At 40.3% G+C, this 15,743-nt stretch overlaps 1 protein-coding gene across 4 annotated transcripts in view; it reads right to left on the bottom strand.

The window, feature by feature from the left end:
* The window catches only part of CCDC88A (coiled-coil domain containing 88A), a 4,373,054-nt gene that overhangs the window by 3,001,817 nt on the left and 1,355,494 nt on the right, over positions 1-15,743 (bottom strand). For all 4 annotated transcript variants that reach the window (XM_044055294.1, XM_044055285.1, XM_044055303.1 and 1 more), the window contains exon 7: positions 6,186-6,326. In XM_044055294.1, coding sequence (XP_043911229.1) covers positions 6,186-6,326 — 141 coding nt within the window. The remainder of the gene's footprint in view (positions 1-6,185; positions 6,327-15,743) is intronic.

The raw sequence follows: 15,743 nt of genomic DNA, 5'->3' as shown, positions 1-15,743 counted from the left end.
GATATACTCTATCAATTTTTTTCATTTATTTTAATCAGCTCTTTATGCAATTCCTTTATACTCTCAACATTACTGGGAGTCATGTCTGGAGCTTGTGCTTCTTTTTGCTGAACAGCTATAGTACTTTACTCAGTCAGTGCTTTTTCATCATCTGTTTCAGCTGATTTTCCTTCAGGTCCTCTATTTCTTTTTTCCTGGCGTTCAGGCACACTTACTAGTTTGTTACTTACTGAAATTTACTCAGAAATCCAAGTCCAATGACTTTCTCTGCTAAGTTTATGTTTTCACAGTGAGGTAGCCAGAATTAAGCGGTTACTCAATGTGCAGCCATTTTGGAAGTTGACCAGCTACAGTGCTGAACCCCAATCCACCACAGATTTCAAGGACTGCTTCCTGAAGGTTATGGAATGGCTGCTGGGATAAAAAGCTCTTCAAAATGTTGCTTGCTCCCTCCTTACAATTCTTAGCTATGATCAGAACTTCTACATCCTTGCTTAGCAAAGCCAAAGCAAAGTCCTTGCCTTACTCTCCTAAAATACCAAATATGGCTGGAAGCCATTCGAAAGTCTATCTTAGTGGTCACAGTAAGCTTCTCCATTGACCAAGGATTTACGTCAGCAACCATTTTCAATATTACTTCAAGGCCTGCCTATACCAAAGGATTGATATCAGAGTACAGGCAAAGAGAAAGAAATAGGGGAGTCCTAAACGAAAGGCCGGAACTGGTAGAGTTTTTAGTAGAATCTATAACAGAAGCTGCCATTAAAAATGATTAATTAGTAGAGCATACAAAATACTGCATGATAACTAAGACTCAATGAGAGAAGGTTAGAAAGAATTGGGAAGAACAATGGCAGGATATATGTATGCCTCCCAAATATGAAACAAAATCTAGAAGATAAAGGATTTTTGCTTGGAGATGTTTACACAGATATTTTTGTGGAGAAGACTCCAGATAATTTTTCCTCAGGTAGATACCAAATGCTGGAGGTGTGAGGGGGAAGAAACAGGTTAACTGGGAACATATTTTCTGGGAGTGCGGTGAGTTGGGAGACTAAGGATTCCCTGCAAGATGCACTGTCAGAGATTCTGGGTGGGCAGATTGGTGTGACAAAGGAGATGGTTTTTCTGAGCTATGACACAGAGCTGGAAATGCCTAGACATAGTAAGGCCTTGCTGTTTCTAATTATGGTGGCTGCCAAAAAAGCAATTACTAGAAAATGGAAATCAAAATCTAAAACCAATATATTAGAAGTAGTGAATATAGTAACAGAGATAAAACAATTGGGACTGAGATCTTTAGGAAAAGGTCGGAGCAAACTACGTAGGAAAAATGGGAACTGTGGGAGCAATACACACAGGGGATGAATGAGGTTTAAAAGAAAGCAGAACTTAAATGAAATATGTAATGTTTGAAAACGACTGGATAGATAAGTGATGTATAACTGGAAGTGTCAGTATGGCTTGTGATGTAAAATGCTTGCAACTAGGACTGTGTTGGTGTAGTTGGTTTTCATTTATATAAATGTATAACTGCTTATGTTAGGAAAGAGGTTTCTTGTTTAAAAAAAGGGGAGCAGTAATTGAATAATGTAATGTTGCTTAGGTTATAAGATATGTAGCAATATATGTGAAGCACAATGTTTAATTTCAACTTGTTAATACAGTTTGATTACTTTTATATAAATGTTAATGTGCCCATGTCACAAGTAATATTTCAAAAAAGGTGTTTAAAAAAGGCCTGCCTGTGCCACTCAAAGGAAGCAGGACTTAGTGCATTACCCTTAAATTCTATGTTCAACTTGACAACTTATCTTTATTACCAGTGACCACTAGTGGACCCAAGGGTAGCAACCATGTAAAGAACCACTGGCTCCATGGAGAAAAGAGATAAAGCCCTGAAGGTAAATGGGATGAACCAAGATCAATCAACGATCTAGGCTCTGTAGAAATCAGTTAGGGAGCGAGGCAGTGTGTGACTGACACCGGTTCACCCAACCTGGAAAGAGGCAAGCAGCCCAACCAACTGCAATTTCAACACATACAGGAAGCTACATGTGCTAACAGGCAGGGTCATGGGTTTAGGATGACACCCCACTTAACATTATGCGCACTGCATGCAGAACAAATTAGACTGCAGTGGGTAAAGTGTGTTAAGTCAAACAAAAACACTGCAGTGGCTACCTGGACGATGGCTCCTCTCATGCAGTACTGGTTACTATGGGGAATGCATATGGTGAGTAAGCAACAAAGGATAAAAAGAAAAACAAGGATAAAAAGAAAAACAAGGTAACAAAAAACAATGATACACTGCCCTCTGGCTACACTGCCCTCTGGCTACACAGTTCATATCACAAAGTGACACCTTCAACATTGTTCACTTAGATTCAATGTCCACAGCTTCACTCAGAACACAATCAAAGTCTTCTAAGATGTAAAAGCTTAATGTACCTTGCATATAGGCCTCTGCCAAATGTCGAGAGAGACAAACAATGGTCATTTGGGACTCCACGCCTTGTCTGGCTGATGTCCTGTTCAGCAAATTCAGCTCACCCTTTAGAGTGGACAGCTCTGCACCTCATCACTTGGACTTTCAGACATTATGGTTTCAGGCCAACGGTGTGATCACAAAATGTGCCACTGACCTTTGACTCCACATGCTCAGATACCAAACACACTTATGACCCTGTTTCTGATTGAACATGATGAGTACTACCACTGAGGAGTGAAATGCACATAGATCCACTAACAATTCAACTAATTGTAATCAAGTCTTGGAAGACATTCCACCCAATTACATCCCACTGCACATGAACAATACCAGGCAAGTGATCACAAGGACCACAAAATGCCTAACTGTATATACCTTTAAGCAGACACTCTTAAAAGTTTGTGCATCTCTTTTCAAGCACTTAATTATGCTCACCTCCCAAACTGAACAGGGCTGTACATAATAAGCTGGTGGAAATTTCTGTCTCCCATCCAATTAATAACGTTAGTGCAAGGTTTGCATTAAAGGAGAATATCTAATGAACTGGGAGTATATAACTAGGGAGGGAAAGGTAACAGGAGTTTGATGAGGCTAAGCAGAAGACTGGACTGCAGGTTACAGACTGCCTTTTCTACCAGCGACTGATAATAGAATACTGACAAAGGTAAAGGGATAGGCATGTGCCAAGTGAAAGACAACCTCTTGTACAGCTTTGAATTAAGACTAGAACAGAAGCTGCTGTCAAACAGAGATAATTAGCAGGGCACATAAAGTACAGTGTGACAACTACAAGAATCAAACAGATAACTTTAGAAAAGAGAATGGAAAGGACATTTAAAAATGAGCAATGTGAGGACATCTGTAAGGCCTCCAAGTATGTCACAAGGACCAGGAGGTGTTTGGATTTTTGCACAAAAGTTTTTTTGCATAGGTATTGTCATACTCCAAGTATACTTCAGATACATTTGCTGAAGGTATGATGGGAAAGAGGCAACTGCAAACATGTTTTTGGGAATGTAATGAGTTGGCAGATTTAAAAAATTCCCTACAGGGTACTTTGTGAGAAATGTTGGATGCGCAAATGGCTGTAACTAAAGAAGTTATTCTTCTGGGCTTTATCTGTACCCTTGGCCTCCTAATACATAGAAATTGTGATTTGGGGATATTCCTGATGACATGTTGTGGGTGGAAGCTTGCCGCATGAAGCAGGGTGTTCAACTGAGGAAACTTTCTAAATACCTCACTCTCCAAAGTGTCCAATTCCGTTCTCCTAATCAAATACATTTCTCCGTATTAGGAGAATTGGTTCGGATTCCTCCACTACGCCTATAAGACAGGAATTAATATCCAGATTCAAGAACAGGGGATATCAAGTGGGTGACATTACTAGGGCCAGTCGGTCTGCCAATCAACAAGATAGGTCACAGTATTTGTTATGCCAAGGGTACAGATAAATCTCAGGAGCCTAGACTAGTTACTACTTAAGGCAGAAACACCAAGAGTTTTATGAACATCATTCAAAGACATTGGCATTTATTACAGTCAGATGACGCATTAAATAATTATATCAAGGATCGGTGTTCTTATTCCTTTCGGAAGGGGAGGTCATTGGGATCCTTATTTAGTCATTACAAAAGGGTATATAACCATCTTCCCAATTCAACTGTGCAAACAACAATAACTGGACAATTCCCACTGGGTTGTTATCCATGTGGACATTGCTCATATTGTCCGGGGGTGCTAAAGTCAGACAGTTTCACTTCTCACAATTCTCCACGTCTATAATGTTTCATTTTTTGCTAATTGCAGTACCAGTTGGGTTATTTATTTAGCCCACTGTAGCTATCGGGCATTTTATGTGGGACAAACGTCCCGACCCTTTAAAATAAAGGTCGGTGACCATTTAAGTGATATCAGAAACGAGAAAGGTTCGTGTTCTTTATATAAACATATACTCAACCATCCAACAGGGATTTTTAGCTTCATGGTAATTGACCGTATCAGGTTCAGGAATAATGTAGGTATCACATGAATTAACGAACAAAGAAAAAATGTGGATAGTTAAATTGGGAGCCTTATTTTCACCTGGGTTGAAAGACCAATTCTGAAATATTCTGTAATGGATTATTATTTCTAGATCTATTATTGAATTCCTGTACATACAGATATTTTGTGATATTGAAATATTTTGTTATATTTATTACATTATTTTGTAATATATTTTTTACTCACTACAGGGTGCTACTATATTGCATACAAGGGCTTGTGAATTAATTGTTTATACATATTTTTTGATGTGTGGTTGCTGAGGAAGGCTTTGCCGAAACTGGTATGACCTCACTGGTCTAATCATTTTTTCAGTCTTCATGGAATAAAATATTTTTGCTGGAAGGCTACACTTGGATCTTGGGTGCTGTGCTGGCTCTTTCTTTTTTTGTTGGTTCAAGTGGTACAGCCATGCACCAGCCATATGTGCAGATACTTTGTTTGCTGCTAATATACAGAATCTGAATTGTGCAGACATAGTAAAACCTTAATACATTTAATGCTATAGGCTACCAAAAAAAACAATTACTAGAAAATGGAAATCAAAACCAAAGCCAACTATAACTGAATTAGTGAATGATGTAAAGCTCATAAATGAACTGGAGGTGGAATGTTTAGAAAGGGCAAAGAGCAAATTATATATGAATACATTTGTGAGAACATCACATGCAGAATAATGCTCAAGACAAGGAGAAGCGAGCTTTAAGGAAAGGCAGGAATTCAGCAATGTATGGAATGTTGGAGGTAAAAAAATGTTAAAAATACAACATGTATAATGCATGAAAATAACAATGGAAAATGTTAGCATTTTTTTTCTCCTAACATATGTGTACCCATGTCATTGACTATAATCTGACAATTTAATAAATATGATAAAAATGTCTAGCCTTAAAGGCAGTCAAAGTAGTACACAACATATATATTGGTCTTTTCCCACATAACCAGCAAAGTCTCCTGGTAAGATGTCATAGTTGATGAAGGTACCCTTAAGAGTACACCACCAACCCTCTCCAAAAAACAGATACTGCTGTTCAAATAAATCCTTCCTCCTTGCCTCCTTCTCTATACCTCAATGATGCCTACAACAAACTACAAACCACTCCATTCAAAGTTCAGTGACATGCAAGAAGCTAAGATGCTTACAATGTCCGCTTCACAAAACTACTAAGTGGATTTTCACCCCAAGTTTCTGAAGTGATGGTGGTAATCATAACATTTACAACCTAGAAAAAACACTAAGTTACTAATGCTGCATTACAAAATTAGTCAACTGTATATCCTATCCTGAAAGGCACTGAATGTAAGTAACAATGCTGTAAAAAATATTTAAAAATTCATTTTACCATGGAGGAGGAATGAGGTTTAAGGAAAGACAGGAAATGACCAATTTATGTATTGCTGGACTGGTTATAGTGTACAAGAGAATACATGTGATGTGTACTGTTTGTAACTGTGAAGAAGTTAATATGGTTTGTTTTCTTTTATATAAAATGTAAGTTTGCCTATGTCACAAGTGATAATTCCGTAATGGTGACTAAAAACAATTCTTTCCAGATGCACATTATTCAGTATACTGAACATAATCATTACACTTGCTTCACACAGTCTACGTATTCTAAGAACAAATTTAATTAAAACAGCCACATACCTCACAGTATTCGTCTCGCTCATCTACCACCCTTTTTAAATGAAATGCCATATTTCTACAGAGTGAGTCAAGATCTTCTTGGGAGACATCAGAAAGTTCTAACCACTGGAGGTCAAGCACATTTTCTTGATTCTGCGTCACCTTCAAAACACAAAACAAATATAAAGCACACCTGGTATACTGCTAGAACAGAAGTGACACTAAAAATATGAATTTCAGTACATTTACACAAGAAACTTAAACAGTAAAACATAATGTGCATTCATTTCTACCCAGACCACACATGAACATACAACTATTCCAGTACTCCATTGAATAAGTGACCTACGTAGCAGCTCAAGCCTTCTAAGGGTGAGATCCTTTACTGAAATATTTATATATGCAAAACAGGAATCAACAGCCGCCATTATTAAATTGGTTACCACTGAAAGTTTACAACTTCATCCTGTATGTCCTATAACTTCAACAATTCAACTAAAATTAGGGGGAAATATGTATCAAGTAGAAAACCACTGTATCTTGAAAGAATTCAGCCTTTTCTGAGGTACAGCAATCTCAGGGTTAGCATACATAAACAAATGTGTGCATGTGTATGATACAGGAGCCCTGCTTCTTACAAAAAAAAAAAAAACTTAGTGTAACATGTTTTTAAACTCACTGTTTATAAGTGCTGACTGCATTTACATTTTTGCAGTTGCCAGACTTACAGTCTGGAATCCCAAACAAAGTGAATTTGGGTAGCATCTGTCTTATCTTTAAAATCATATCTTCTTTATAACCTGAGCTCTGCTACCATTATAACAAAGTCACAACTACATTTCAGAAATTTCTACAACTAGGCAGTTTTCTAATCATCATTCAAAGAAAGTAAAATATTTTTTTCATAAAATGTAAGAACCTCAAGGAGTTAGAAATTATCCCCTTCTCATACAGCCTGACACACTAAACTATCTTTTATGCAAAAAGATTTTCTTAACGGAACACCAGCCTGCAAGTTTCTTAGAGCTACAACCTGTAGTTAGGACATCACTGCATGGTGAAATACACAAATAGAGTAATATAGTACAACTGGGAAAGAACTTCCCATAATAGCACACATTTGAGTAGATCTCTACAGTAGTTATCTTGACTACTGGGATTCTGCCACAGAAGGTCCTGAAGTTCAGTCGGATTTCCAGAGATCAGAATCATTCCCCCTTCCAGGCATGATGGACAACTGCACTCCCATAGCAGAGTTTCCTTGTCAAGAGAGTCAGCCTACGAACAGTGAAAGACAAGGAATAAGGCCCTGAGTTCTAAGATGGTGGAAGCAACATAAGCAGCTAAAAACAGAACTCAGGCTAGTAAACAGCTAAAAGTAGCAAAAGAATGCAAACTATTGAAAATAGTTGATAGAAATTGCTAGCTGAGGAGTCTACTACATCAAGTTGACAAGGAATAAAAAAAGTGAAGTGAAAGGGACAGAAAATGTGAAACCTCAGAGGAAGACTGAAAGCAGTGTGATGGAGCAGTGCTGAGAAAAGCAGACTCTAATGACAGCAGGAGAAAACTAGTCAATCAGGCTAGAGAGAAAGACTGACCAAATACATTCTAATACTTCCAAAATATGTATCTGTTGGAATATTCAAAGAAAAATAACAGAAGGCTGCAGGAAATATGTTTTAACCGCACATTTAGAGGAAACAGTACATATGCAAACCACTAAAATAGATGATGAAAGAAAATGGTTGAACCAACTGAAACATGAACAAATGGCACAGAAACTGGATGAACTTGAGGATAGGTGTCAAGCAGAGAATCTTGAGTATTACAGTAGTATCAGAGCAAACTGTTGAATTTTGCAGGAGGACTGCAAAGGTTTTATGAGAAAACGCCTCAGCACAGGGACTAGACTTTTTACTGATGATATTAAGAGAGAGCACACAGGGTCAAAATACCCCATTTGAGATTGAGAAAGCAGACCAGACCTACAGTGATTAAACTGCAAGCATATCAGCTAAAGGAGGAAATACTTCTGTTTGGTGTAGGATGGAAAAGAATCTTCCAGCTTTGATATACAAGGGTTTAACTGGACAAAGACTTTTCATTACAAACACGATCAGAAATGCTTTTCTTCCTTCAGTAAGACTCTGCAGAGAAATGAAACATTGCAAATTAATGTCTCCTGCTTTACTTCAAGTCATCTATCCACATAGATTAAAAATCTACACAGACCCTCAAAGGGCAGAAAATTAATTGGCAAAGAGAAAACAGCTGGAGACAGGTGAAGGTAGTGATGGTCAAACAACCATTCAACGGGTGCAGAAAAGCCAATGATGGACACTGCCATGGAAAGATTTCCTGCAAAGCCCTTTCTGGTTTTCCAAAAGAAAATGACGATTGAAACAAAAAGATGAAACAGTTTTCAAAACAGTGGAAGACTCCATAAAAGCACTGCACTGGGAACACTGATTGAGGACACCATTTAATAAAGGATTACTGTTTACACAGCAAAGAATGCTATATACTGCATTCTGAATTACATCTTAAAACCACTGAATCCAACTAGTACTAGACAATATGTCAAAATTTCACTCAAGATGAAAGAATGTACTTTACAGAATGGAGACCTATACTGCACACTGTCCGACAAATTCCCCATTTTCAAACTGCAAACTGTCCTTACATTTCTTTTGCTTTTAATAAAAGTACTGACTGTGTGTGGGGGTGGGGATAAATGACTGATGAATGAAAAAAGAAATTAACATGATGGAAACCAACAGACTATATACACAATTTTAGTAATGGATGTGCAGATACTAGGAGTGACAAACTTAATGAGTTGTGTATGCAGACAGACCATTAGATAGCAGGTTTTGCAAAAATAATGCACTGGAAACAGAAACTGAAGGAAATTTGCTGAATGAATTTGGTTATTTGGTATAACTAATGTAAAACATGTACACTGGGAGGTATTTTAGAACCAATGAGATCTATCACTACCAATGAAGAAGTCTACTGCATTTCATTTTCTTATCATATTTGGACAGACTGGCACGTATCCAGTGCTCTTAAAAGGTAATTTTCCTTCTTCAGAATGCTTAGTAAGCAAGAGGGTGGACTTGTTGCTGTACCTAGATAGTAAGCAAGAGGGTGGAGTTGCTGTAACTATACAGTAAAGCTTGACCTTTTAAATACAGCTAAAGCATCTGAAATATATACTGGCTAAATAACACAAGGGTAGAGGGACAGCTTGAGAAAAAAAATACTGCAAGCAAGAAATAAGCATATCAGTGATTCACACTGTTATGCCACCAAACAGTTTGAATGATAAAAACAATCACAGTTTAAAGACAAATACTTCAGATAGGGGCAATAATGCCTTTCCAGCCTACCAATATACTAAAGCATTAATTCCCATAGTAAGGGTCCAAGCTGTTCTTACAATATATAAACTAGTACTTACTTTAATACAATTTCTTAGTCTAATAGATTCATAGATTAGTACTAGGCTAAGTACCCTTGTGGGCCATTTCAAGCCTAGCCAATTGCCCCATGTGAGAATCAAACGCTGCACCTTGTGTCTGTAAGGTAAATACCTTAACCATTATGCCATCTTCCCACTGTACATGGGAGATGCATGTATCAGCTACTCTCTCAGAGAATCAATTAGTAAATCTCTCATTCCTATACAATCTTCTGCACTGCCTACTACTTTTTGATAACCCCTTCACATTCCCAGAAATAGTGGTCTCTAAATGCCCTATATACCTGAATAAGGTCTCCTCTGAAATATCTGTACGAAACACTGTATGTGTGTTTAGACATTTTATTTTCACATCCATGGATGCCCTTGGTATATATAAGCTGTACTCTCTTCAATTTACTCATGTTTATTGTCTTACAAGGTTTCTACATTATTATTTCATATTCTAGTATGGGTCTAATGTAACTAACTATGGATTTGTCATTTCTGATTTCCTAGATGTTATGAATCTATTTACACAACCTAGTGTTTTATAACTATCATTAACCAGTTGGTTGCTATGATTAGAAAAACTCCAATATGGATCAACACATATATCCAGGTCATGAAATTAATCTACAGTTCAATTACTGTGTATTAAATATTCACACTTGTATCTTTGTCTCCCAAATCTTACAAGCTTCATTTTTTATGTATTATTCCCCTGTACCCAAATGGTCAGTTTAGTCAGTTCTTTCGCAGACATTTATGCCCCATCTGTAAAGTACAGTTTTGTACCTACCATAAATGTAGATGTCCAAGAGGAATGCATCTGCAGTCTTTACAAATGGGTTGTCCTGTCGTCAGGCAGCCCTTCGGTCGGCCGGATTCCAAAGTCTGGGTCTGGCTTCGGCTGGAGTCGCACTTCACCCGACGTCATTGCGGCAGTTATTCGGGTATAAAGGCATCAGCCGACGCCATTTTCCTCAGTGTTTCTTGCCCCAGATGCCAGGTGCCCTCTTGGATGGCTAAATTTGGATAAATGCCAAAGTTTCCAAATAGTAGAGAGCAAACACACAAAATAAGCATGTATGTACATATATACAAACAAATACACCATAATAGATCCCCCCCAAGCTAGCTGAAGATTGGCAAATACCCTAGGAGTACCTCAGAGGGGAAGGAGGGTGGGTAATCCTGACTGCAGATGCATTCCTCTCGGACATCTACATTTATGGTAGGTACAAAACTGTACTATGTCCTTCAAGGATGCATCTGCAGTCTTACAAATGGGTAGAATACCATAGCTAAACTAGGGGAGAAGGAAATGAGAAGAGATTATGGTGTAGTTAGGATCCCTTGCAAAACAGCAGTGGCAAAACCAGCACGGGATCTAGAGTATAGAGGTAAGTTATAATGCTTGGCAAATGTATGCACGGAGGTCCAAGTAGCAGCCTCTATAATGTCCTTGGTAGCCACTCCTCGTAAGAAAGCTGTGGTAGTGGCTGTAGCCCTTGTGGAGTGAGGCCTGATGTTCTCTGGAGTTTTCTTTCCATGGTAGGAGTAACAAAATCTAATGCAATTTCCTATCCATTTGGAGATTGTCTGTTTAGAAATTGGTTTTCCTTCCTTTCCTGTTGCATATGCTACCAGAAGCTGGTCAGTTTTTCTATAGTTTTTTGTTCTGTCCAGGTAGTAGCGTAATTGTCTGTGTACATCCAAGGTATGTAAGAGCCTTTCTCCCCTGTTCTGTGGGTTGGGGAAGAATGTAGGAAGGTGGATAGCCTGATTTAAAGAGACTCTGGATACCAACTTAGGCATAAATGTAGGGTTTGTTCTCATGGATACTCTATCTTGATGGAAGATCAGGAAGGGTTGCACTGCCATTAATGCCTGTAGTTCAGAGACCCTTCTTGCTGAAGTTATTGCCAGCAGGAAAGCAGTCTTCCAGGATAAGTATTGTAATTCTGCTGTTGCTGCTGGTTCGAAAGGAGGACGAGTCAGTTTTTCTAGCACAAAGTTCAAGTCCCATGCTGGCAATGGAGGTTTCCTGGGAGGTTTTACATTTTTAATTCCTCTCAGAAACTGTCTGAGCAGAGGATGCGAGAAGACAGGAGGATCCAAGCTGTATTCTGCTGAAATAGCTGATGCATGTATCTTGATGGAAGAATAGGACAGGCCTGTATGGTAGAGCTCCGCCAAGTACTCCAGGATGTTGGCTATATTCACCAGTGTCACATCTTGCCCCTTTGCAGTACTCCAGATGAGATATCTTTTCCATTTTGCTGCATAATTCTTTCTTGTTGAAGGTCTACGAGCCTCCAGGATTATGTCTTTAACCCTTTGGGATAAATTTGGGTTAATTGCTGTTATGTAATGTTCCAGGCAGTTAGCTGCAGAGTTTTTAGGTTTGGATGCAGGATGTTGTAGTTGTTCTGTGTTAGCAGTAATGGGATCAGGGGCAGTGTCCATATTTGTTCCCGGGACATGCTCCTCAGCAGTGGATACCAATGTTGTCTTGGCCAGTTTGGGGCTATCAGAATGATCCTCGGACGTTCCTCTTTGATCTTCAGAAGCACCTTGTGCATCAAAGGAAGTGGTGGGAAGGCGTATGCTGTCAGGCTTTTCCAACTGAAAGAGAGGGAGTCCACCTTCCAAGCAAGTGGGTGGTAAGTCCTTGTGCAGAATTTCTTCAACTGGTGATTGAAAGGGGATGCAAACAAGTCTATTTGTGGTAATCCCCATTTTCTTGTGATGGTGTTGAAGATGTCCGGATGTAGCATCCATTCGTGAGCATCTGTTGTAGTTCTGCTTAATATGTCTGCTAGAATGTTTTCCTTCCCTGGTACATAAATTGCATGTAACTGAATGTTGTAGCTCAGAGCCACATCCCATAAGTCCAGTGCCAGCCGGCATAGAGGGTATGAGTGTGTGCCTCCCTGCTTGTTGATGTACCACATAACTGTGGTGTTGTCTGTCCTTATCAACTGGCCTTCTTGGAGAAAGGGTCTGAATGCCTGGATTGCCAATTTTACTGCCATCATTTCTTTTAGATTTATGTGCAGATGCAGCTGTTCTTGAGTCCATAGGCCTTGAATGCACTTGTCCAGCATGTGTGCCCCCCAACCGAGGTCTGAGGCATCTGTCGTAATGGTTTGTCTTGGTTGGCTTTTGCAGAAGGGCAATCCTGTGTTTGATTGGCAGGCCTGGGCCCACCATAGGAACTCCTGTTTCAGGCATGGGATCATTGGAATTTTGGTTTCTAGGCTGTGCTTGTGCTGGGACCATAAGTTCTTTAGGTACCACTGTAGCTTTCTCATATGCAGCCTGGCATGAGGGACCAGTATTATGCAGGATGCCATGAAGCCTAGAGCTTGCAGTACTTTTCTTGCAGTTATATGGTTCTGCTTTGTTAATGCCAAGAAGTAGAGAGGAAGTTGCTCTTTCTTTTCTGCAGCTAGGAATGCCATTTGTTTTGATGTGTCCAGTTCTGCACCCAGAAAGGTTATTCTTTGGGATGGAATCAGCCTTGACTTTTTTGTATTGACTGTGTATCCCAGGGCTTGCAGCAAGAAGATGACTCTTTGTAAGTCTTCTGTTAGCTTGTTTCTGTTGTCCGCTTGTATCAGGCAGTCGTCCAGGTAGGGATAGATTTGAATCCCCTGAAGTCTGCAATGAGCGATTACTGATGCCAGGCATTTCGTGAACACTCTGGGCGCAGTAGATAAGCCAAAGGGCAATGCTGAGAATTGATAATGCTCTGATCCTGCAAGAAATCTGAGGTATCTTCTGCAAATTGGTCTTATGGGGACGTGCAGGTATGCCTCCTTGAGATCTAGAGTTACCAGCCAAGACTCCTTGCCCAGCATGGGAAGAAGCTGCTGTAGGGTCAGCATTTTGAATTTTGGAACAATGAGGAATGTGTTTAAAGCGGACAGGTCTAGAATAGGCCTCCATTTGTTTTCTTTTCTTGGTACCAGGAAGAGTCTGGAGTAAAATCCCATTCCTTGTTCCATAGATGGTACCTTTTCCACAGCTCTCATTCTTAATAATTGAGATATTTGCTTTAGAGCTTCTGTCCTTTGAGTAGGTGGTAGGTTTGGCATTCCTCTCTTTTCTGGTAGAGTATGGAAATGGAACCTGTAACCTTGGTCTATAGTTTGCAAAATCCATTTTTCTCTTGTAATGCAGTGCCAGTTTCTTGAGAATAAGGTTAGCTTTCCGCCTAAGGGTGCTTCTAGTTGTTCCCTGGTAGGCGGTGCCACCGCCAAGTCACTGTGATTGAGTTGTTGTAGTGGTGGTGGCTGTATCCGTGCCTCGTTGGTTGTTACCCTGCCACTGGCGACCCCTGTAGGCACCCCTGGATTGCTTTCTGCCTCTAGAGCGCCTATTCCTGCCCCTTTGTGCCTTAGAGGATTCCGGAAAGGACCAATTCTTGGAGGGCCAGTTCCTGCTAAACCTTGGAGGTTGAACTTGTGAGAAATCTTTCACTGTTTGCACAGATTTTGTTTTCTCTTCCATCTTTTTTAGTACCTGCTGAGCAGGGGAACCAAATAAATTGACCTTGTCCATAGGTGCATCCAAAAGCTTAGATTTGACATGGTCTGGTAGTGCCTGTTCTTTCAACCATGCATGTCTCCTGATAACTGTGCCAGTCATGGCTGATCTAAAGGAAGCCTCCAGTGCATCATAGCCACATTTTAAAGAATGGTTACTAACCTGCTGTATGTTATGTACCATTTCTTGAACATACTTTTTATCTAAAGATTCTTCAGAGGACAGCTTTTTAGTCAACTGGTCAAGCATAAACTCTTGATATTGAATCATATGAAATTGGCAGTTCAAAGCTCTAGCTGACAAAGTAGCAGAGGTGTAAACTTTTTTACCCCATCTCTCTAAGGACCTGGATTCCCTTTCAGAGGGGAGGGGGTTTTTAGAAGTAGTAGCGGCTACAGCTTTAGGACCCTGGGAGATAGTCTCTGGATCTGCAAAAGGAGCCTTATATAAGTGGTGATGAGTGTCCGGGACCCTGTAGTACCTATCGGGCTTAGCAGGAGCCGGAGGTAAAGAATCAGGAGCAGTGCAAGCATCATTAAATGCATCAACAACAACAGGAAGAACAGGAGGTATAGCTAAAGGCCTATGCTGTGGCAAATGTAGAAAGGTCCTAAGCCTTTTTCTAGAGTCTGAGAAATCTTGGCCCTGCCACTGAAATTGTTCCCTCATAGCATGCAAGGTTTCCCCAAAGGAAAATTCCTCAGGAGGAGAGGCTGAAGGGATGGACTCCTCAGCATCAGAATCTTCGTAAGGAGAATAAGAAGCCTCAGGAGGGTCTGTATGTTCTGAGTCATCAGAGGAATCATCAGAGGATACTGGCTCAGGGGGCTCTGCTCTAGGCCTCTTTTCTGGAGGAGGGAGAGAGGCCCTGTCTGGATGAGGCTGGGCTCCACGAATTAAAGAGATGAGATCCTCAGCCAAAGAAAGCATGTGGGAGCTGGAGCTGGGCCTGTGAGAAGGGGGCTTGGCAGGCACAGGTTTTGATGTTTTGGCTGCTTTAGCCCTGGCAAAGGCCTTAATAGACATAGCTGGAGGAGGCCTAGCAGCTCCACGTGCAGGGGTTGAAACATCCAGGGGAATGGTGTCTGATAAATCCTGTGAAACCACAACAGCAGGTTGGATTTCAGAAGCCGTTTCTACCAGGTTAGAAGAGGCCTCGGTAGAAGGCATGATATCGGCTGAAGAAAGAACCGCTTGCTCGGTTTCGGCCGAAACCGAGACACTCGTGGTTTGTTTAACCGCGGTTTCGGCCGAAACCGCAGACCGCAAGTGTCGGTCCTTTTCTTTGCGTTTTTTGGTAATTTGCGTAGTCGGAGGATCCGACGGCATAATGTAGGCAAAATCGGAGCCGAAAATCTGTTCAGCAAAGTCCGACCGACGTCTAAGCGTCCATCGGTTAAAAGAAGCACAGGCTAGACAAGCTGCTACATCGTGGTCTGGGCCTAAACAATGTATACAATAGGAGTGGAAATCTTTATGAGGTATTTGTTTCCCACAAGATAAACAGTTATTATCTTTCTCTGACATCGGCTGAGGCAAGAAAGAGTCCCCAACGG

The sequence above is a fragment of the Protopterus annectens genome, chromosome 1.part2 (genome assembly GCF_019279795.1).
Source record: "Protopterus annectens isolate FY-2018-M chromosome 1.part2, PAN1.0, whole genome shotgun sequence".
In the NCBI taxonomy this organism is placed as follows: domain Eukaryota; kingdom Metazoa; phylum Chordata; order Ceratodontiformes; family Protopteridae; genus Protopterus; species Protopterus annectens.
This window is presented reverse-complemented; position numbering and strand designations above follow the sequence as displayed.